At 45.8% G+C, this 23,217-nt stretch overlaps 2 protein-coding genes across 3 annotated transcripts in view; one reads left to right on the top strand and one right to left on the bottom strand.

Annotated features, from left to right (window-relative positions):
* The window catches only part of DNAH3 (dynein axonemal heavy chain 3), a 184,430-nt gene extending 181,885 nt beyond the window's left edge, over positions 1–2,545 (bottom strand). Inside the window, exon 1 of the mRNA XM_084818522.1 lies at positions 2,376–2,545. The gene's annotated coding sequence lies outside the window, so the exon portion shown is untranslated. The remainder of the gene's footprint in view (positions 1–2,375) is intronic.
* On the top strand, positions 1,713–21,924 carry LDAF1 (lipid droplet assembly factor 1). Of its 2 annotated transcripts, none has more exons than XM_084818534.1 (5): positions 1,713–1,902; positions 8,106–8,234; positions 10,773–10,941; positions 11,270–11,408; positions 14,908–21,924. In XM_084818534.1, the coding sequence occupies exons 2-5, from the start codon at positions 8,163–8,165 to the stop codon at positions 14,999–15,001; spliced, it is 474 nt and encodes a 157-aa protein (XP_084674660.1). In that variant the 5' UTR covers positions 1,713–1,902; positions 8,106–8,162; the 3' UTR covers positions 15,002–21,924. The 2 variants fall into 2 exon arrangements, with proteins under 2 accessions (XP_084674660.1, XP_084674659.1); XM_084818533.1 differs by having other exon boundaries at positions 14,905–21,924.
* Positions 21,925–23,217: the final 1,293 nt, after the last annotated feature.

The raw sequence follows: 23,217 nt of genomic DNA, 5'->3' as shown, positions 1-23,217 counted from the left end.
CAGTTGTTGTTGTTGTTACTACTACTACCACCACCACCACCATTATTTAAAACATTTCTAGGCTGCCATTCGGGGTAGAAGCCCTGACAGGTGGCCTCCTCATAATAACAGTTGTTGTTGTTGTTGTTGTTACTACTACTACTACTACCACCAGCACTATTATTTAAAACATTTCTAGGCTGCCATTCGGGGTGGAAGCCCTGACAGGGGGCCTCCTCATAATAACAGTTGTTGTTGTTGTTGTTGTTACTACTACTACCACCACCACCACCATTATTTAAAACATTTCTAGGCTGCCATTCGGGGTGGAAGCCCTGACAGGTGGCCTCCTCATAATAACAGTTGTTGTTGTTGTTGTTGTTACTACTACTACTACTACCACCAGCACTATTATTTAAAACATTTCTAGGCTGCCATTCGGGGTGGAAGCCCTGACAGGGGGCCTCCTCATAATAACAGTTGTTGTTGTTGTTGTTGTTACTACTACTACCACCACCACCACCATTATTTAAAACATTTCTAGGCTGCCATTCGGGGTGGAAGCCCTGACAGGTGGCCTCCTCATAATAACAGTTGTTGTTGTTGTTGTTGTTGTTGTTACTACTACTACTACTACCACCAGCACTATTATTTAAAACATTTCTAGGCTGCCATTCGGGGTGGAAGCCCTGACAGGGGGCCTCCTCATAATAACAGTTGTTGTTGTTGTTACTACTACTACCACCACCACCACCATTATTTAAAACATTTCTAGGCTGCCATTCGGGGTGGAAGCCCTGACAGGGGGCCTCCTCATAATAACAGTTGTTGTTGTTGTTACTACTACTACCACCACCGCCACTATTATTTAAAACATTTCTAGGCTTCCATTCGGGGTGGAAGCCCTGACAGGTGGCCTCCTCATAATAACAGTTGTTGTTGTTGTTGTTGTTACTACTACTACCACCACCACCACTATTATTTAAAACATTTCTAGGCAGCCATTCGGGGTGGAAGCCCTGACAGGTGGCCTCCTCATAATAACAGTTGTTGTTGTTGTTGTTGTTACTACTACTACCACCACCACCACTATTATTTAAAACATTTCTAGGCTGCCATTCGGGGTGGAAGCCCTGACAGGGGGCCTCCTCATAATAACAGTTGTTGTTGTTGTTACTACTACTACCACCACCGCCACTATTATTTAAAACATTTCTAGGCTGCCATTCGGGGTGGAAGCCCTGACAGGGGGCCTCCTCATAATAACAGTTGTTGTTGTTGTTGTTGTTACTACTACTACCACCACCACCACTATTATTTAAAACATTTCTAGGCAGCCATTCGGGGTGGAAGCCCTGACAGGTGGCCTCCTCATAATAACAGTTGTTGTTGTTGTTGTTGTTACTACTACTACCACCACCACCACCATTATTTAAAACATTTCTAGGCTGCCATTCGGGGTAGAAGCCCTGACAGGTGGCCTCCTCATAATAACAGTTGTTGTTGTTGTTACTACTACTACCACCACCACCACCATTATTTAAAACATTTCTAGGCTGCCATTCGGGGTGGAAGCCCTGACAGGTGGCCTCCTCATAAGCACCGCGGCCGGCCGTGCCCGAGTATTCGCCGTGTCTGCGCGCGGACGAGGAAGGGCCTCGCTGCGCCCCCGCGGCCGGGAAGCGTCTGCGGGAGAGCGGGTGGCCTTTTCCTGCCCCTCCCTGGCGCCCGCTTGGCCTGGCAGGGAGAAGGGCCGGAGCCGGAGGCCGGCGGCAGCGTTCGCCTCAGGCCTTGCAGGCCCAGGCGCGGGAGAGAGCGGCGGGGCCGAGCCAAGCTCTCGCTGCGGCGCGGCCCGAGCGGGCGTCAGGCCGTCGGCGAGGAGCTCCGCAGCTGGCCGCAGGAGCCTGGCGGCGTCGAGCTGAGGTAGGACGCGGGGGCGGAGGGAGGCCGCCGGTCTCCGGAGGCAGCAAGAAGCCGGGGGGGGGGGAACGGGAGGCGCTTCCCGCCCCGCCGCGGCCCGCGCTTCCCTCACAGCGCGCCGCGCGTCGGGCTCGTTCGTCTGTTCCGCGCCCCCGCCCCGCGGGGGGCTCGAGGCAGAGCCGCGGCCTGGGCGCGTCCTGCGCTTCGTGGCCCTTTGAAAGCCACTTTCACGCGGCCTTGATTTCATTTCCGATATTTCAAACCGCCCCGTAGCCGAAGCCTTCTGAGCGGGTCACCAAAATTAAACACCGGGGTGTTTTTAATAGGGTGTGTGTGTGATAGGCCGAGATTCAACACAGCAATACCTTCTCTTCCTCCTCCCTGTTGAATGTCCGCCTTTGAAGGCATGACAGGCAGACATTCAACAGGGTACTGTCGTCGTCGTCGTCCCCCTCCCCCCGTTCCCCTCATTGTACCTGTTGCCTTGCTGTTCTCCTGGACTTCTGAGAGATGGCAGGCAGACGTTGGATAGGGCAGCTTTTCCCACCCTGGCGCCCTCCAGATTATGGGACTACAACTCCCATCAGCACTGGCTGGGGTTATGGGAGACGTAGTCTGACACATCTGAAGAATGCTGAGTTGGGGAAGGCAGCAATAGGGTAACATCACCCCCCATCCCCACTGTTAACACCAGTGACCTGCCTTTGTGAGCCTCCAAAGGAATGACAGGCAGAAATTCAACAGGGTAATGTGCCCCCCCCTCCGTCTCACTGCACCTGTTGCCCTGCTCTTCTTGTGGGTTCTGAGAACATGACAGGCAGACATCGGATAGGGCAGACTTTCCCAACATGGGGCCCTCCAGGTGTGTGGGACTACAACTCCCATCAGCAATGGTGCCAGGCTGGGGAAAGCTGCAATAGGGCAATGTCGAACCCCTTCACTCTGCCCCTGTGTCCTGCCTTTGTGAGCCTCGGAAGGCGTGAGAGGCAGAAATTCTCCAGAGTAAGCATAACTCACACTGCTTTTGTGAGCTGCTGAAGGTAATTCAGCTGGTAACAGGATGCTCATATCCTCCAGTTTGTCCCTCCTTCCCAGGGACGGCCCCGTCCTGGTGAATCGCCTGTTCCTGTTTTCTCCTGACTTTTTTATTTTCCTGCCTTTTGGGGATGATTTTTTTAAAACGGTCTTTGGGTACATTTCTTCAATTGTTGTCTCCCTTTGGGTTTCAGTTCCTAACCCTGGCTTCTCTAGAAGTTAACTCTCTGTCTCTGTGTGAGCATTTTGTCCCTAGCATTACCATTTTTATTTGGATTGTTGTACACTGCCTTGGTGATGTTTGTTGCATTTCAGATCAGATTTCTTTGTTTGTATAGTCATCAGGCTATGACAAAACAAACATTTAACAAAAGATACTAGATATCAGTACAAAGATAACATATTTTACATGATGTTGACACAAACCCAAATCATATAGAATAAACTTCAAATTCTGGATCTCTAGCTAAAATAAGTAAACTTACACAAACCTGTATCAAATTATATACAACTTAAACTTCTGAATCTCCCTGACAAGGCACAGCATTCTACTTCAAGAAATTTTCCCTAGCATCAATTTCTGTAGGTAGAAATTTGCAGTCTTTGCAGTTAGATATCTAATTTGCCCACAAAGCAGATAGATTACAGTCTCATGCACAGACCTCTCTAAAATCTGACTCCGATATTGTTCCCTTAGCACATTATACAAAGGAAAATATAATAGGTACAAGATTTTCCCCCTGTTTTAAACCACTAAGAATGCAATCCTATGGGCATAGGCGGCTGCCTTTGAACTTGGAGGTGGCCACCTATCCAGTGCAGTGCAGGAAAGCGTGGAGGGGATCGTTCCCTCTGCGCTTCTCCTGCCCTGTATTTGCGGCTAGACAGCCAATTTCAGCTGTCTAGCCGTGGGAAGGCAGAGCGGGGAAGGAGGCTGCCGGACAACACACAGGATGTGTCGTAATGGCATTTCCACCTTCCCTGCCCCAGAACGCCCAGTTTTGGCTGCTCCGTGCTCCTCTTTGGAGTGTGGGGCTGTTGCGTGCTGCCTGTGAGGCAGCGTGGAAGTGGGGGGGGGGGTCGGTTCTCCAGGAACCGACATCGGAGTGCGGGCTTCGAAGTCGGCTCCTGGAAAACCAAATATCCTATGGCCATCTAGCCACTGACTAGCAGCCATAGGATTGCTCCCCAAGACCGGTACACTCAGAATAAGGCCTGTTTATGGCGTTTGTTGAAAGTCAGTATATAAATATTATAAATAAATAGTGTGCATTTTGATAAAAGTCTGCACATGAGTGCAGCCTGCCATTTTCCACACTGCACTTGCAAAGGGATATTTTGATGGCATATTGCCATACAGTGATGGGTGTGTTTTTCTAATATATCATTTAGTGTCATGGTCCCAGGTGTCATGCCACCACCAGAGTCATCCTCAGAGGAGGAGTCAGAACTATCAGAGCCAGTTGGCCCCTGAGTTGCTCCTGGCACTAGCCAGGGCAGTCCAGGACCCGCAGGAGCAATGCCTTTGAATCTGCCCCCTCAGCTTTTGAGGCAGAGGAAGATGCTGAGCCCCCAAGAACACTGGCGCTTTAAGGCCCATGATAGAACGGTTAACAGGCGAAGGAGTGCTCGCTCACTGAAGAGGACTACTCATGAGTCGGGCCCTTCTCATGAGGAAGACATCTGACATGCCTCTAACAGGAAGCAGCTGAGCACTGGGTGGGGCTCTAGTAGCTTTAGCTATATCAGGTCTCACTGGTAACTTAAGAGCTGCTTGAACTAATGTGTCTGCTAGTTCCAGTATCTGCTACCTTGTCTCCTGTGCCTTGCGATGCATGCTCCGTGCAACTGTCCCTGAACTGTTTCTTGACCCTGCTTCTGAACTCCGTAACCTACCTGGCTGATTACAGTGGTTGACCTCTCGCCTCTTACTTTGACCACTCTTGCCTTAGCCTAAACCTCCTTACGCTGAAATCTGTGTGCGTGACCATTTGCTCGCCAAATTGACTGTTCTATTGCATTGTTCCCTGTGTTTGCTTGCAAAGAGCCAAGACTCGGTCTAGAGCAGGACGATTAGCCTTTCCAAGTCTTTCTGCAATTGTTTTTATTTCATGTATTTATAAATGCATAAGAGAACAATCCCATCGCCCCTAGACAGCATTTGGAGGGCTATAGGATAGTTTGGATTCCTGGATCTGAGTTCAGAGACACCGCTCCGACCTCAGACCCAGGAGTCTTGTGCTCCCGTCCCTCTTACGGCTGGTGTGGAGAAACTGCATCAGCTGCCTCTCTGAGGTTGCAAAGATGACCTCAGAGAGAAGGGAAAGGGGCTGTGCCACTGGGCAAGGAAAGGATGGCTTACGCCATATCCCCAGACCTCCCCAGCCTCCATCCCTCCCCCTCCCCGATGCCTTGCCCAGGTGGGCGAAAAAGCCCACCTAGGAAAAATGTAGAGCTGGGGGAGTGTGGCGGCAAAGATCACCTTGGCCGCTCCTCCTGTTCTGTATTGGATGGCCATAATTTTATTTATTAAATTTATTAATCGCCCATCTGGCCGGTCACCCAGCCACTCTGGGCGATGTACAAAGTATATAACACAACAGATTAAAACAATAAAATTCTATAGTAAAAACACCATATTTCTAAAAATACCCTAACCCACCTCAAATGTGGTTGTTCAGGCAGACGTTTTTAATGTGCAGTGGAAGCTCATTAAAGCCTCCGAATTCAGAGGCTTACGGCCATCCCCATAGGATCGTGCCCTAAGTTGCCTTTCGGCCTAAATAGGGCCCCAGTAACTTACAATCAAAACTTAATTTTAAAACGTTTTTAAAAACATGTGCAGCTATCAAATGCAAGAGAGCACAGTCCCTCTTTATAAACACACATGTTGATTTAAGCAGCTTGAAACCTCTTACTCATGGTGCGCATTGGCTCCGCTAAAAATATGCACCCAGCACTACGTAGATATGTACTGCATGTGACAGGGGTGTAGCTAATATGGTAGAACTTTGACCTAGTTTATACATGCAGCAGAATTAAATAGTGATAAAAGCTTTTCCTGGGCTGTACCACTTGAGACTGCAAGTGGAGGCACGTTTAAGTGCCCCCCTGCCAAAAACAAAACACTCCTTGAATGTAGAAAGACAACATATCAGAGGGTAGGGTTCAGCCTAATCTCCCTGGAATGCTATGTTTCTATGCGCACAAAGTTTTTTCATGGAGAAGCACGGATCATACTAACTCCTTCCTGCAGCCTGAAGAGGTACAGTTCAGGTAGGTAACTTGATTCTGTTGCATGTATAAATTTGGCCTTTATCTAATATTGTTTTCTTTTCCACTTGAGCAGCCATGGTAATATAAATTAATGGGGAGGGGGGGACATAGCTCAGTGAGTAGAGCAGGTGCTTTGCATACAGAAGGTCCCAGGTTCGATCCCCGGCATCTCCAGATAGGGCTGGAAAAACTCCTGCCTGAAACCCTGGAGAGCCGCTCCCAGTCAGTGTCAACAGTACTGAACTAGATGGACCAAGGGTCTTCCTCGGTATAAGGCAGCTTCCTGTGTACCTGAATGAGATTTGTGCTTCCTCCAGTCATCAAACTTTTGAACTTCCATCCATACTTCATAAGCGCCCCGTATAATAGTTTCACATGGGAATGATTTTAGATAGAACAATCTAACAGTAGGCTGGTGTTTACTTTTGAACAAAGTTGTAACATTTCTGATATCTTGGGTACAATCCACTGGATCCTTTTCTACATTGGCCCTGTTGAAATCTGTCACTGTGGCCACGATTTTTTTTATGCAACTTGTAATGCTTTTTTTTAACTGCAACTCCTGTTGGATTTTTTTTGCAGTGGAAGTTCCTAGGAGATTGCATCAGAAGCCAGGGCTTTGTCCTTGAAGGCATATGACACAACAACCTTCCCCAACCTGGTGCCCCTCAGATGTGTTGGACTACTACTCCCATCATGCCCAGTCAGCATGGCCATTGGAGGGCACCAGATGGAGGAGGGATGTGTGATACAGCACCCTTAACAAAGCTAAGCAGGTCTGGGTCTGGTCAGGGAGACTACCTAGTAATCCCATATATGCCAGTGTGAGTTCTGTCATGGAAGAAAGACAGGGTATAAATGGTGATAAATAAGGAAAACCCACTGGCAGTTTTCCCCATGTAGCTGGGATCATCAATGCCTGTTTTCCTTAACATTACTTCTGAGCAGAAACACTTCCCATTACAGACTTGTATCAATCGTGGTTGCATCCATAAACATACCTAAAGTATTTGTGGAGCTTCTTGTATGTGGGAACAAATAAATAGCCAATCTGAAGAAGCTGCACTTACTGGAAGAGCAAGACATAGTCTAGTGCAACAAAGCAGGATGGCATGCTCTGTCAGGACCCTAGACAGATCTATTCTGGTTGATACTCCCTCTGGAACAACTGTTGTCTCAGCAATGGGCAGAGGTCTTCTGAGGCTTTATGCTGGCTGATCTGGGCCTCCAGTTAACCCTGGCCCCCTGAGGAGCTGTATGTTTCTTAAAGGCCATAGCCTAATTCTCTAGCCACTGGCTCCTCCAGCATGGGGGTGGTGAGGACTGCATCGGGGGTGGGGGGCACAGTTGCTGCCCTCCAAGTCTGAAGAGTCTGGTAAAGCCATATCTCCTGGCCTGAAAGGAGGGTGATAGATGATGGTTCACTGGACAATGTCTCCTTCACCTCGCAGTTCTCCTCTGAGTCAAAGGAGGTGTCAGGGCCGGACAACAGTAGATATGCTTCCATGAATCTACAAAAGCAAGAAAGTTCTCTTTCTGTAGAGCCTCCAGTACTTTCCTGAGAGTTATTGTGTATTTGTGTTTGTTATTTTTAAACATGGACAGCGATATATGTATCTAAATAAAGTACGTGAGGGAAATGGTTATCGAGCCCCTTAATTCTCTGTGTTGAAGGTATTCTTAAAAAATACATTGCTGCAAACAGCCATCCTGGATGGGGAATGCTGGGAGTTATAGGACTTTTTCTGTCTAAACATGGATAGGATTGCACCCTTGCAGTATTAAGACCTACATTTATATTGTTTTCAGTAGAAAATATTTCTTTTTGTTTCTGAGTACTTAGGTGTATCAGAAATAATAATACTAAAATAATACATTTTCTCTCTTTTTTAAAGGTTTGATGGATAAAATGCATTGATTTGTTTATAAGGACTTGGACCAAAAGCACCATCATGTCGAAGGAGATGAAGGAACTCCAGAAACGGTGGCACACGGTGCTGGAAACCGTTCACAGCAACTCACATGTAAGTTATGAATTTCTTCATGATTTTATTATGTCTTTTTCCCCTTCCCTTTGGGGATGGGCAGACACACACAAAAAGTGTAACAAAGAACTAAGTTTGGAATTGCCTCAATAAGAGGCAGCATCTCCCCCCCCCCCCCCGCATGATGAGCACAGCTCCTCTTTCTGGTAGAAGGCTGGCCAGCTGCATGCCTGGTACCTCAAGACTGTTTCCAAGTCAGGGAAAGAGTGCTTCAGAGTTGTCCTAAATTTCTCACCTGTTCTGGCCGTTCAGAATTGGGAAAGATAGCCAGGACAGCTCTGCGGCCCAGGGAGCAGCCGATGCTCTTGTATTTTATTTATTAATTATTTGTATAAATAATACTTAATATAATAAAAGCTCTAAGTGGTTTACATACAAAAATACTTAAAACTTCCAGTAAAATAGACATGTAACACTATATAACAGTAAACAGTTACAGCTTACAACAACAACAATAAATAAAAAGAAACAATAAGATGGAGCAGCAGCTAAATCAGTTACAAGCCAGGGAAAGCTTGTATAAACAAGTACGTTTCCAGAAAGCATTTAAAACTCGTCACATTTTTTGCCTTCTGTATTGTTCTTCCCCTGTCTAGAAAGCCCATCAGCCAAAGAGACCACTGTGGCAACTGGGGGTAAGGAACAACAGTGATTCCACTTCATCATTACATATACTATATAAGTTATAGTATATAGCCGTGCTTGCTGGAGACAGTGGGAGTTGTACTCTAACAGATCTGGAGGACACCAGGTTGGGGAAGGCTGCTATATAGTAATGGCATACTCCTTCTCCAAGTGTGGCTCCTCATGCAGCCAAAACAGCACCACCCACGCACAGGAGGGAGGTATCAGCAAGCTCAGGGGAAAGCCAGGTTTGGTAGAAGTACAAAAAATCTTTACAGAAAAAAAAGCCCTAAGCGGGGAGGTAGAACCCCAAAACACTCTGATGACTGAGCATTCATGATGAGCATAGAATGCTGACTGACCATTTGGGGGGTGGGCGGGCAGAAAACCTGGGGGAAGAGAAATAGTATGGAGCATCCTGGAAGAGGGCATGGCTGGCTGACTAGAACCCTGGCAGTATTTTTGTTTTTAAGGGCACAGTCCTATACAGACAAAAGGCCTACAACTCGCATATCAGTATCTCAGTGGGTAAAGGCCAACAGAAGTCCTACCTAGCGTAGACCCATTGAAATGGATGGGACTAACGCAAGTCCCATTCATTTCAGTGGGTCTACTCTAAATAGAACTTCTGTTGGATTTTACCCAGTATCTGCAAGACAGGCGTCACGTTAGCAATCCTTGCAACAACACTGCAATGTAGGTCAGAATCATTGTGCAAAAGGGGCTGCTCACCAGCCTTTGGCTGGGATACATTTTTTTGTTTTATTTTTTACCTGTGTACAGAGAAACCGTTACTGGCGCTTCTTCTGAAATACGTTGCGACTTACAATGCAGTCCTCTACATCTCCGCTTAGAAGTAAAACCCATTGAAATCACTGGGGCTTCGTCCCAGTTAAGTGGGTGGAGGATTGCAGCCTTAGATACTTCCACATTAATGTGATTTGAGCTGCATAAATATAACTGTTGGAGCGCATCTTATTTTTAATATTTTTTCTCTCTCTTTGTTACTTGGTGCAATATGCAGGTTCTGAAGTCAACCTGCGTCACACTTAATAGGATAGCCGTAATGCATTATTAAAACACCCTGCTGTAGAATGATAAGCTTGACCTCAGAACTACTCTTCTTCATTGTTTTCACCTTCAGGGGAAACCTGCTAATTATATCATTAATACTAGTTTTAGCTCCTTATTTTGAGAGCTCTAATCTGCTTTTTAACAGCCACCTTTACTTTGACACACACACACGTCAACAAAGCATGTCTTCAGCTGCATGCGGGATAGAACTTGCCACGCATTCAGCTGTTGCATAACAAGCAGTATCGGAAGCATCATTCTAAACAGACCGGATCTTCATTTGAGAATGTCTTTTAATTAATTGACCATTTAAAATAAGTGATTTCCTCTTGAAATAACTTTGCTTTTCAAGGTTGTTTGATTGTCTTAGGGCTTCTTCACACGAAGCTTTTATCCTGCTATTGAGATTGGTTATGCACGGAAGTTCGCAGGTCTTGTAGATGATGTCGTCAACCTCCGGGGCGTCTCCCGCACTAAATGACCTTTATTCCATTTTTTTAAAGATTGGAGATAGTGAGTTATCAAATTACAGTGCTTGAGATTCGCTTGAGTTCCCTTGCGAAAAGAGGAAAACTCACAATAAGAGGAGCTACACCACACCGCCATCTAGGGGTTGTATAATGAAACAGATTGAAGACTTAGATAAGGAGGAAAAGCGGGGTGGGGGGAGAGAAGTGTGTGTAAAAGGAGTCTGTCATGATCTTGCATAATTTAAACAGAAGCAGAAAGCCCCACTTTAAATGCGGGATTTTAGGCTGGTGTAGAGATGCTCTCCATAAGGATATTTAAAATCTTCCTCTCTTTCAATTTATATTACAGGTTGTTGCTTTTATGAACTCCCGGGTTGGCCAGTACTTAGATGAGCACCCTTTTGTCGCCCTGTCTCTGTTGGTCTTCATTGCAGCATCTGCAATTCCTGTCGCATTCTTTCTGGTTTTTGTTGTTGCCACAACTGTGATTGCCTGCGTTGGAGTGATTATCATGGAAGGTATTCTGTGTTTTGTTCTTTAAATGGTGCAGGGTGATGGAATTCCCCCCAGGGAATGGCTTTAACTCAGTGGTAGACCATATGCTTTGCATGCAAAAGGTCCCAGGTTCAATTCCAGCATCTCCAGGAAAGACTCCTGCCTGAAGTTCTGAGAAATAGATTCGGGGCCAGAGCCCAATGGGCCCAGGCCTAGTGATGATCCAGCTGCCGCCCTCCACTCCAGCCAAGAAAAGGGAGGTAACCCCAGTTTGCTAGATGCGTGTGGGGCTTAATGTTACAGGTTATCCCCACAGGACATGTAGAACTTACTGCTTCTTGCTCTTGGTAGGTTTTGTAATATCACTGAGTGGCGTCGCACTGCTTTGTGTCCTCGGTGGATTGGGAATGCTATCGCTGGCGGTGTCTGGAGTGCTGAGTCTTTGCTACTTGTCTCTTACAACTCTACTCAACTACTGGCCTGCTCCAGGGTAAGTGCTAACAGACACGATCATGATAAACCTGATCAGTATTCAGTAGTGACTACCATTTTACTAGGGCCAGGCTGTATTCGCTTCTTTTAAACGTCATTCAAACCATAGTTATACAGATGTTTCCCAGGGTATTTAGGCTAAACAAATTAAGTGAGCAGGAAGTTTCAGTGAGCTCCCATGCCCTCTCTTAGAATTTTCTGTGTGTCATTCGTATACTTCACACTTTACCCATATTTACAGTCAGGGCCAGAAATACTGGAACAACGATAACTGTTTTGGCAGTTGGCCTCTGTACACCACCACATTGAAGTTGAAAGGAAACACACCCAGATGGGAGCGAAGTCAGGACTTTCAGCTGTAATTCAAGGGGTTTGACAGAAGTGGGGCACCAACCATTCTGGAAGTACAGCCAATGGCTTACACACACACACCCATCGTTGGTGGTTCACAAGTAATGGAACAAACCAACATCATTTCAGACTTAAGGATCGCCTTTAATACCTGGATGAAAATGCTCTGCAGTCAGTGACTGCCTGAAGTTTGGAACCCATGGACATGACCAAATGCTGAGTATCCTCCCTCGAGATGCTTTGCCAGGCCTTTACTGCAGCTGCCTTCAGCTGCTGCTTGTTTGTGGGTCTTTCTGCCTTCAGTCTTGTCTTCAGTAAGTGAAAAGCATGCTCTATTGGGTGGAGATTAGGTGACTGACTTGGCCATTGAAGAACATCCCACTTCTTTGCCTTGAGAAACTCTGGGGTAGCTTTTGCTGTATGTTTTGGGTCATTATCCATCTGCTATATCAGCGTCCTATCAGTTTGGCAGCATTCGGCTGAATCTGAGCAGAAAGTATAGCCCTATACACTTCAGAATTCATCCCGCTGCTTTTATCAGCAGTCAGGTCATCAATAAACACCAGTGACCCAGTTCCATTGGCAGCCATACATGCCCATGCCATAACACCGCCTCCACCATGTTTGACAGATGATGTGGTATGCTTTGGATCATGAGCTGTTCCTTTCCTTCTCCATACTTTTCCCATCATTCTGGTACTAGTTAATCTTGGTTTCATCAGTCCAAAGAATCTTATTCCAGAACTGGGCAGGCTTCTTTAGGTGTTTGCTGGCAAAGGCTAATCTGGCCTTTCTGTTCTTGAGCTTTACCGGTGGTTTGCACCTTGTTGTGAAGCCTCTGTATTTACATTCATAAAGCCGTCTCTTGACTATAGATGTTGACAATGACATGCCTACCTCCACAAGAGCATTCTTGACCTGGCTAGATCTTATGAAAGTGTTCCTCTTCACCATGAACAGAATTCTGCGGTCATCCACTTTAGTTGTCTTCCGTGGTCTCCCAGGCCGTTTGCTGTTGCTGAGCTTGCCAGTTAATTCCTTCTTTTTCAAGATGTTCCAAACTGTTGTATTGGCCACTCCCACTGTTTTTGCTCTCTCTCTGATGGGTTTATGTTGTTTCCTCAGTCTAATAATGGCCTCCTTCACTCGCATGGACACCTCTTTGGACCTCATGTTGGGAGTTCCAGTGAACAGCTACCAAATGCAAATGTAACACTCAGAACCACCTCCAGGCCTTTTATCTGCTTGCTTGGTCATGGGGTACCCAGGAAACAGGCCACACCTGGCCATGCAGCTGCTTGTCAGCCATTCGTTCCATTACTTATGAGCCACCAACGATGGGTGTGTGTGTATGCCACTGGCTGTCCTTCCTGAATGGTTAGTGCCCCACTTTTGTCAAACCCCTTGAATTACAGCTGAAAGTCCTGACTTCGCTCCCATCTGGGTGTGTTTCCTTTCAACTTCAATGTGGTGGTGTACAGAGGCCAACTGCCAAAACAGTTATCCTTGTTCCAATATTTCTGGCCCTGACTGTATGTGGTACTCCTGCAAGCAAGCTCAGGGAACAGTGCTGGGACAGACCTTGAGTGATCGCAGTGATCCATTTAGTACTGAGCTAAATGGGCCAGTGGTCTGGCATCACTTTTCTTCAAAATAATAAGTCTCAGGCAACTGTCCTACTCTCGTGTATGCTCTGGCTGTCCCTTTTTACCAGGGGTGCCCCCTCTCCCCCCCCCGATACCTATCCCTGGTAAATCACTCTCCCTGTTTTTGCCTTTTTAGATGCCTTTTCAAAATAATTACTGTGAGTTGCTAGATTTGTCATTCTGCAGGTTTCAGCCCTCCCCTTCCCAAGGTCTCTAGGAGTGAAGCCTCTGGAATAGGAATGCGTGGTGGATGCATCTTGTCTGTAATGCACATATGTATAAATGCACACGCACAAATTTTGAGGTGTCATGTAATGCCGCTGTCTCTTTTTCACATGCTGGTGAAGCTCGGGTTGAGCTACTTTCCTAAGATAACAGGTTATGAGACAATTTGGCAACTTTAGAATATCTGTAACCAAACAACCTCTGGGTTTTTAAACTGTGCAGGACATACAGTTGCCATGTAGATGAATACAGCAGTCAGGGTAGTCTTCTGCAGTGTGTCATGGCTGGGGTGGCATCTTGGGCAGTAATCCTGGGTGTATATATTACAAGGGGTATCCCTGTTTTCATTGTGTAATGTTGGAGGGTATGGGGACATATTGGCAGTGCGAATGCAGGGAAAGTGGTTGCACAGCTTAGTTTAGGCTTCTGTTTTTCCACATAATCATGAGCATTCGTATAGTCAAAAAGAGGCCAGAATAACTAGATGGAGATCGTATCATCTTCTGAGAGCCTGCCCCCAAATTTGACACTTAAGCCCAAAGTTAGAGTTAGAAGCAGTATTCAGGGGCCTTTAGTAAGTAGGCCCTGACAGGCAGTTACATGTCTTCATCTGTCATCTCCTCCCCCCCCCCGCCCGCCCGCCCGCCCGCCCGCGGGCATGAAATCTTACTGTTGGCATGGAACTAGCCTTGAAGTGCTATGTAAAAGATCATGTTATAGTGTTACCTCTAGTCTGTTCGTATTACTGCTGCTGTATCTCTCGATTTAGGATCTCATTTGCTCTTTCAGCAGAGAAGGCAAAGGAAGAAAACTAGATTTAGTTAATTATATCATAAAAACCAGCTGTGGTCACCTGTGGATGTTAAGATCCAATTCTGTGCTTTTGGTTTGGCCAAACATAACACCAGACTGCCTAGCCTGAATAATGAATGTAACCTTAGCTCAGATGTACTGTTTCTGTTGGATATTTTGCACTTGACCCATTAGGACAGGTTGGAACAATGTTGGAACAACTTTCAAACATAATAGTTTAAATAGCATTATCATCCCCCTCTCAGTGCCAAAATAAGTGGCATGGTCTGCTTCTGAAGAGCTTTGAGAAGATCTGTGAGTGAGAGCGCCTAAAGAGAGAGAGACATGCAGAGACAGAAAACAAGTGACTATAATGAGGAATGTTCTGGAAATCTTGAATAATGGGCAAGCTCACCTATGAGACTTGGATTTTTATGCGAGCCCTGAAAGCAGAAATCTTTTCTCTTTTCTCTGTTACAGCAGTCTATCAAAGAAAGAAATCGCTAATGGAAGCAGTTTTATACCAAGCAGCCCTCCTGCCTTAGACCAGGATGCCGCTAATAAGAAGAGTGAATAAATTCAATTGGTGCTTACGATGCTTCCTTGAGCAGCACTTTAAAATGCACACTTTGGGAGGAATTGTTACATTCTAGAAATGTTTACCTGTCAGAATGGTCAGGGCTTGGTCTATTGTTTATGGGAGCCGGGGATCAATTTTATCTCCTGGTTGTCATTATAATGACTGGTCCATCATTAAAAGTGTTGTCATATGTTAAGCAACTCAGCAAACATAGAACAGAATCCATTCTGTTCTTCCAGGCTTATCTTCCATTTAAGTCAGTGGATATTTTTTTATAAGAGATGAGGTGCTTTCACATATGGCTTATAGCGTGTTAAACTCAGAGCTGGAAAATCTTCTGCCTGGCAGGAGGTAAAACTCAGTCATGCTGGTGGTGGTGTTTTTTTGAATGTGGGAAAATACATTCAAGCCTTAAGCTTTCTTACAACAGCCGTCGTGATGGAGAATGTGGCTTGCACCATGTTAAATACATACGTGGAAAACATGATTGTGGTGTTCTTTTAATAGCTCAAGCACTTCTGTTCTATGTTTTAAGTTATTCAGAGACAAGAACCTTCTAGTAGGTGTGTGTTTTTTCCATTTCAGGATAGCGGAAGTGTAGGAGCTTGAAGAATACGCAGTGGTTAAGCATTGTGTCTTCTTCGATGCATGTGTTTTAAAATATATGTATTTCAGGCCAGGTATTCTCGCATCTTCAGATCTTTTGTTAATAATAACTTTTTTTCTTGCTTAACTAGTAACGCCGTTGTCAGATATACTTTGTCACTAAAGAGGTACTTGTTTATCCAAGTTGTCTCCATCATCTTTCTTTGTTTTTCAGGGTCAGTTGGCCCAACAATAAATTCTGGGTTAATTCTGGGTTGTTTAACCCCTAAACAATCCAGAGTGTCGAGGTTCAGACATGATGCTGACAACCTACGAACAGGGCAATTGTAGATTGTCAACTGAAAATGGCAGTGATGAGTATGCCAGAGGCAGTGCGCCTGATTACTGCCGCTCATTCCTGACATCCCATGGTTTAAACCGGGTCTGTATTTATGTGTGCATGCGTTGTGTGCGCGTGCATATGTGTATGAGAGAGAGGAAATGGTAATGCCAGATACCTTTTTAAGGCACATATTTATTCTGTGTGTCTGGGGTTGGAAGAACCCACACGTCTTCCAACCCAGATTCCGATGGCATTTGCTGCTGCCATAGCTTACTGGGTGGCATCCACCAAAGCCCAAGTCACCAAGCCTGCAGTTTTAGTTGCCACAGCACTCAACCAGCCCCCAGGACGCCCAGAAGCAGCAATGTCACACTTCCAAAGCAGTTAGAACGGTCTTCTGATCATGCAGGACCCGGATGTCTTGCAAGATATGGGTGGGGAGAGTAAGAATTTCTAAGCCTGCCAGCAGGCCTTTAAAGAACAACAAGCTTGGGCTGAGAAGGTCAGCCAGCAGCAGCTCAAGCAGAGCACAGGGTGGGAGGAAGAGAGAGGAGAAGGAATTGAGCATGGGCAAACACCCTTCCCTCTCTGACTAGGTAGGCCTGGGGTAAAGGGAGCAGAGAAGGCTCAGGGCTTCCTCTGATGGAAACATGGAGCAAAGGAGCCTAATCCCAGACACTCCACAAGTAGCAATCAGGTTAGCTGACCTGTCTGCCAGACAACAAATCACTGTTTCTCACACCACTACTGAACCTGCGTTGGGAGGGTTGCGCATTGGCACATCAAATCATGATTGCCCTTATTTCATTTATTTAAAATATCTATATCCTGGTTTTTGAACCACAATAGCTAACAAAGTAAAAACATCAGGTTGGATCCAGATTTTGCCATATTTAGTTGAAATCAGTGGGAGTTAAATTAGACACAAGGTAATTCCACAATCGTGGTGCTAATAGCGAGAAGGCCCTGTCTCATGTAGCAACTCACCCAGCCTAAGACCAGTAATGACCTGATTACATGGGGTGGGTTCATATGGGAGAGTGCCTTCTTTATGGCATTTTGAACATACCACACCTATACTTGGCCATCTTCACTTTGACCGTTAAAGCCCTTCACAGCTTGGGACCTGAAGGATCACCTCTTCCCATATTTACCTACCCAGGCCCTAAGATCATCAAATGAGGCCCTTTTTATTTTCCCAGGTTTTTTAGGGCACAATCCTATGCATATTTAGACAGAGAAAAGGCCTACAACTCCCAGCATGCCCCAGCCAGCATTGCTGGCTGGGGCATGCTGGGAATTGTAGGCCTTTTCTCTGTCTAAATATGCACAGGATTGCGCCCCTAACGTCTTTTAATCTTTATAGAAATGGTTTTAGCGTTACTGTTTTAGCTCTGTGGAATTTGCCTCTTTGGCTTTCTGTATGTATTGCTTATTGCTATGAAGTTTTACTCTCTTGATCTCCCCTTGGGAATGGGTGTTTCATTGTTATAGTTGCTCTATCTTCTGCTTTATTGATACTTGATTTATTGGAATCATGACTGCTTTATTTTGTACGTCTCCCAGAGAACTATTGTTTTTAGGCCATTGATAGATTGAATTAATGAAATGAATATGGTATTACACAACTCAGTCATTATATATTCAGTGAAGTCCCTATTAGTGCAGGAACACCCAGCAACGTTCAGAGCAGTTGTGTGGAGTGGTTGTCATTGAAGATGAAAAAACTGAGCATAAACCCACAAAGCTGTGCTACAGAGCAACCCTTTATTCATTTCATATACCTGCAAAGGAATCCTACTGAAGTCCTAGTGAAACAGAGGGAGTCTTCATGACATATTTGACAAATGGATCCCTGGAGTTTCATATCTGAATCGTTCTGAATGTAAACTTAAATGTTTGAGGTCTTTCTCTTTCCTTTGTATTAATCTAAACATGTCCACTGGTGGATGCTGTAACCAGAGTTTGGCACTAATTGGCTGTTCTGCCTGCCTTCCCTTGCTATTTTGTTTTTTATATATATATTTTTAAAGGGAACCAAGATCCTTAGTAGAATACAGCAGTGTTACATTTTTTGAAAAAGTAGAAGGCTTTTCCTAGCCGCCTCATTAGGAACTGGGGAGGAATGCTGCTTGTTTAGGAACTGCATCTGACTCTGCAAAAAGTCATGGGAAGTGTCAGCAACTGACAGGTAAGAGCACATGTTTTGTATGCAGAAAGATCCCTGGCATCTCCAGTTAAAAGGACTTCAGCTGGACTGGGAAAGACTCTAACTGGGTTTTAGGAGATCCACTGGTAATCTGAGTAGACAATACTACACTGGATGAACAGCTAAGGGCATAATCCTATGGGTTGCGCCTTGGGTACTTGTAAGCCCCCAAACTCAGAGGCTTATGAGTATCCTATGCAGAGAGGGAGGCACCTTGAGCCTGCCTCTCTGCATTTTAGCTAGATGGGCAATTTTGCAATTTTCCCCGTCTAGCCAAGGCTTTGGGGATAGGGAAAGAAGGAGGGTAGGTTGGCCATAGGAAAGAGCATAGGACTGCCACCCCGATCTCCTCCCCTCCCCTGGAAACGCCCCCTTCTCCCCATCTCCGTGTTTTGTTTTACAAATGCGGAGAGGGGACAGGGAGCACGATTTCCTGGCTCAGAGCCCTGTCTTAAAGTGCAGAGCCAGGAATCCAGAAAATCCTATGACCCCCAGACACTGTATAGAGGACATAGGATTGCTCCCTCTGTACCTTTACATGTGCTCTGAATTACCCCTGGACTGGATAGAAATACCATTGGACAACAAAGCCCTTGTCTGTGGTTGACTGGCAATGGAAAGTGTCATCAAGATTACCTTTAAATGTGGACAGAAGAATGGGCTCCCTGGTTGGGAGATATTCTCCATTGCCATTGCTAGTTCCATGATTTTCTCCCTGTCTCATAATACCAGAACTCAGGATTGTCCAATAAAGGTGAGTGGTGGGAGATTTAGGACAGACAATAGAAAAAGTTCTTCACACCGCTCATAGGTAAACTATGCAATTTGCGACCAGAAGATGTAGTGATGGCCGCCAACTTGGATGACTTTAGGTTAGACAGATTTGTGGAGGGGGATTAGACAGATTTGTAGAGGATAAGGCCATCAATGGCTAGTAGTCACAATAGCTAAATATTCCCTCCAGTATTGGAGGCACAGTGCCTCTCAGTACCAGTTGCTGGGGACCACACGCAGCAGGGTGCAGTCATGCCCGGACACAACACTCATATCCAATAAAACAAACTAACCAGAACCAAATGGAAAATAAGCATAATACCTGCCGTTATGATATTATGTAATCACACAGAGAGCAAAAACAAACTCATAGAACAAAAGAACGCTAGCTGCAATAAAAGAACAGGCTAAAATGTTAATATCGGCGTCTTAAGTGATACCAAAATGAGGTTAAGCCTGGTAGGAGAATAGAAAGATCTTTGCCTTACAAGGGAAAGATGTTAATGCTGGGCAGCAAGCATTGCACAGCTGAGGGAAGGGAGGGGGATGCTGCTGAAAGGTCCCTCTTCCTTGTAGCCACCCCTTTGCATTTCAGATGGAGAGTGTTGTCACAGAAAGAACTTCATTGATACTTGGGCTCAAGTAGGCATGTATGGGAAGATGTGATCCTTTAGATCAGCCTTCCCCAACTTGATGCCTTCTATATGTTTTGGAATACATCTCCCATCAGCCCCAGCCAGCATGGCCAATGGTCTGTGGTAGTGGGTGTTGTAGTTCAAAACATCTGGAGGGTACCAGATTGTGGACAGCTGTTTTAGATACTGAGGTCCCGAGCCTTGTGAGGCGTTATAGCTTGAAACGGGTGAGCACTTTACCCCAGCTGGTTGGCCACTGCGTGAACAGAATGGTGGACTGGATGGACCCTCCACTGAACATCAGGAAAAACATCCTGACTGTTAGAGCAATACGACAATGGAGCCAATGACCTAGGGAGGTGGTGGGCTCTCCCACACTGGAGGGATTCAAGACGAGGCTGGACAGCTGCCTGTCAGGGATGCTCTGACTTGGATTCCTGCACTGAACAGGGGGTTGGACTCGATGGTCTTATAGGCCCCTTCCAACCCTACTATTCTATGATTCTATGGCAACTGGTAGGCCTGCCTGCGAGGTTGGTTCTGCCATATACATCCGTTACAGCAAACGGACAAGAAAGCATCTTTTGGCACCTTAAAAGGCTTACGAGTTTTATTGCGGCATAAAAACATAAAAACCTCATGCAATAATAAATCTGTTAGCCTTTAAAGTTCCACAAGTCTTCGGAAGGGGTGTGTGCAGTAGTAGCTCCAGGCTTCTGAGGGTCCGTGGGCAAAACGTCCTCCATGGGCCCCCTCCCTCAGTGAGTCTGCTTTCTTGTTACCATTGTCACCAGCTGCTGTTGCTCATCCTCTTCCTCCTCATTGCTCGCACTTGCTTGCCTGACAGGCAGAAGTCCAGTGAGCAAGGAGACCGTGGCATCTACTGCTCCTCCTCACCACGGCCGTTGTCTGGGCCAAAGCAAGAGGCAGGTGAACAAGCAGGTTGCAATGATGGAGAGGAGGAGTGAGTCCAGGGGGCTCTTGTCAGTGGGCCCCTGCTGGGGTCTGGGCCCTTGGCAGGGGCCCAACTATGCCTACCCTTAGACACCAGCCCTGTGTGTGCGCTCCCCGTGGAACACTGATGTGGCTTTACCACCTGATGGACGAGTGCCAGTTAGCACCTGGACAGCGGACTGAGCAGGCCCACAGATCACCTGGTTCTTGGAGGATAAGACTATCAATGGCTACTAGACCTGATGGCTATACGCTACCTCCAGTATCAGAGGCAGTATGGCTATGTACACCAGCTGCTGGGGAACGTGGGAGAGAGGATGCTGTTGCACTCACGTCCTGCTTGTGAGTTTCCCGGGGGCATCTGGTTGGCCACTATGTGAACAGAATGGTGGAGTGGATGGACCCTCGGTCTGATCCAGCAGGGCTCTTCTTATGTTCTTATGCAGTCTTCCCTGCTAAGGGGAGATGTCTTGTATTTCTATTGAAATTATAGTAAATATTTCTACATTGGTGTCGATATGTCTAAATTAACATACGCAAATCCCTGTTCCCTTGTGTCCTCTCTTTTGGGGGGAAGGGGGGGTGATGCATAAGTGGCCACCCTAGTCCTGTTGTGATACCAATGTCAGGAAACAGCCATCTGTACAACTCTACACCAACAGATGGGGTAGACAACGGGAATACTGCCTGAGAAACAGACTGTGGAGCCCCATGTAATGAAAATATTGATAAGTTTTAATTGCTTTTTCCTCCTTTGTCAAAGAACTAAATTAACCGGGATTGAAATGGCTTGGTAATTTTGAACTGTTGGGAAGGAGGCGGGGGGACAAGACAGAGAGATTCTGTTTTACCTCATCTCTTTTGCACTGTTTATTATTCTAATGGCAGAAATGCATGCACAGAAAGATTATTCTCTTAAAAGCTAAGAAATCAAAACAAAGTCCTTCCCACCCACCCCACTGATGCTGCTGAAGATGGATTGTTTTGGTTGTTCTTAACAATCTTGTCTTATTTTTTAAAAAAGGATTTTGGGAAGCTTGTGGATGAGTAAGAACCTTTAGATAATAAAGGCTCAACACAAATGCATTTTTTCTTTCTCTGTTGCTTGTTTCCCTTCATTACATATCAGGATAGAGTACTTGACAACTTCTGTTTCATAAGCATACACAAGCAGTATTTCCCCCCCCCCCATTTTCAGATTAGGTAGTGAATGGCCCCCACAACAAAGTAGAATATTAGGAAATGGGGCTTGGAAAACTCATTTTATTTCGAGCTCCTTTTAGTTGAGAGGCTGAGCAGAATTTCTGGGTTTTAATGCTCTATATTGCTGCTGTTTTAAAATTATTTGTAAAGGTTTATATACAAGAGTGTGTGTGATGTCTTCAACAGCTGTTTTAAACCACTGTATTTTAATGAAATTAGATACAATAGTTTTGTTTGCTGGGTCGTTATGTGTATGAATTTCCCCATGTCTTAAGTTGTCTGGGCGACAAACAGTTGAACATTTTAAAACAGTTGAACATTTTAAAAGAGTTGAACATTTTAAAACAGTTTCTTTTTTATAGGCCTTGGGGGGATATTTTTTAACCCTAGAAGGCAGCCTAGAAATATTTAAAACAAACACACTTTCTAGTTGGCAAGAAATGGGAAATAAGCTGGCAGTCCTAAAGCCGCCGCAATCCTATGCACCCTCATCTGAGAGTAAACGCCTTTAAACAAAACAGGATTTGCTTCTGGGAAAATGTGCATAGGATTGTGCTGTAAGTCTTATAACAACCCTGTGAGTAGACTAGGCTGAGAGAGATGAGATGGTTTCATATCAAAGTCCCAACACTCCAGCCACTATTCTATCCTGATGGCACTGTGCAAGATCCAGAACGAAAAGACCATGAATTCAAGTCTAAGGAATGATAGCTTCAGGTGGCCATAGGTCTCCTTATAAGAACCTAAGAAGAGCCCTGCCGGATCAGACCAAGGGTCCATCTAGTCCAGCATTCTGTTCACACAGTGGCCAACCAGCTGCCCATGGGAAACCCACAAGCAGGACATGAGTGCAACAGCACCCTCCTGCCCATGTTCCCCAGCAACTGGTGTACATGGGCTCACTGGAGGTAGCAAATAGCCATCAGGACTAGTAGCCATTGATTGCCTTCTCCTCCATGGATTTGTCCAAAGGGAAAGGTTGCCCCATGAAAGGCAAGATTCCCACTAGCTTTGGCCCTAGTAAGGATCAAACGGATGCAGTGGTGGAGCCAAGGTGCTCAGGGGTGCAGTGCGGACACTTTTTGATTACCAGGGATGCTGACATCATCTGCCACCCCCGCCCCCTCAGAATGCCCTGCTCCCCCTGAGGTTAGCTGCAATCCTCGCGCTACCTGGGGCGGAAATGAATTTCCCCAGCAACTATATATTCCCTGTGTAATGCAAGGTATTTTGGGGTGGCCTGAGCTTGAATGGGCAGTTGAGACCCATTTTCTTTACAAAAGCTCTGCTCCTGGTGGAGATGAAAACTGCTAAGAACTGATTTGTTGATATGGATCAACAGAACAGCCTGAATTTTTGGATTCTCCTTCAGCGCGTGCCTATGGGGACTGTCACAATGGATGCCTGGACTTCAAAAGTTACCACTACACCATTGGCAGCAAACGAAACACGATGTGGGAGACTGGTGTACACGGTCTCCCATGAAACAGAGGAAATGGCTTTATATATG

Source organism: Heloderma suspectum, chromosome 12 (genome assembly GCF_057233095.1).
Source record: "Heloderma suspectum isolate Gila_16-S chromosome 12, 16-S_ref, whole genome shotgun sequence".
NCBI lineage: Eukaryota > Metazoa > Chordata > Lepidosauria > Squamata > Helodermatidae > Heloderma > Heloderma suspectum.
Note: the sequence above shows the minus strand (reverse complement) of the source record. Positions and strands in the feature narration are given on the sequence as shown.

Bases quoted from the DNA above. Each gene is read 5' to 3' on its own strand.
- LDAF1 (XM_084818533.1), top strand. From the start codon at position 8,163: ATGTCGAAGGAGATGAAGGAACTCCAGAAACGGTGGCACACGGTGCTG. The intron at 8,235-10,772 runs GTAAGTTATGAA...TTTATATTACAG, and splicing joins CCGTTCACAGCAACTCACAT to GTTGTTGCTTTTATGAACTC. The intron at 11,409-14,904 runs GTAAGTGCTAAC...TCTCTGTTACAG, and splicing joins AACTACTGGCCTGCTCCAGG to CAGTCTATCAAAGAAAGAAA.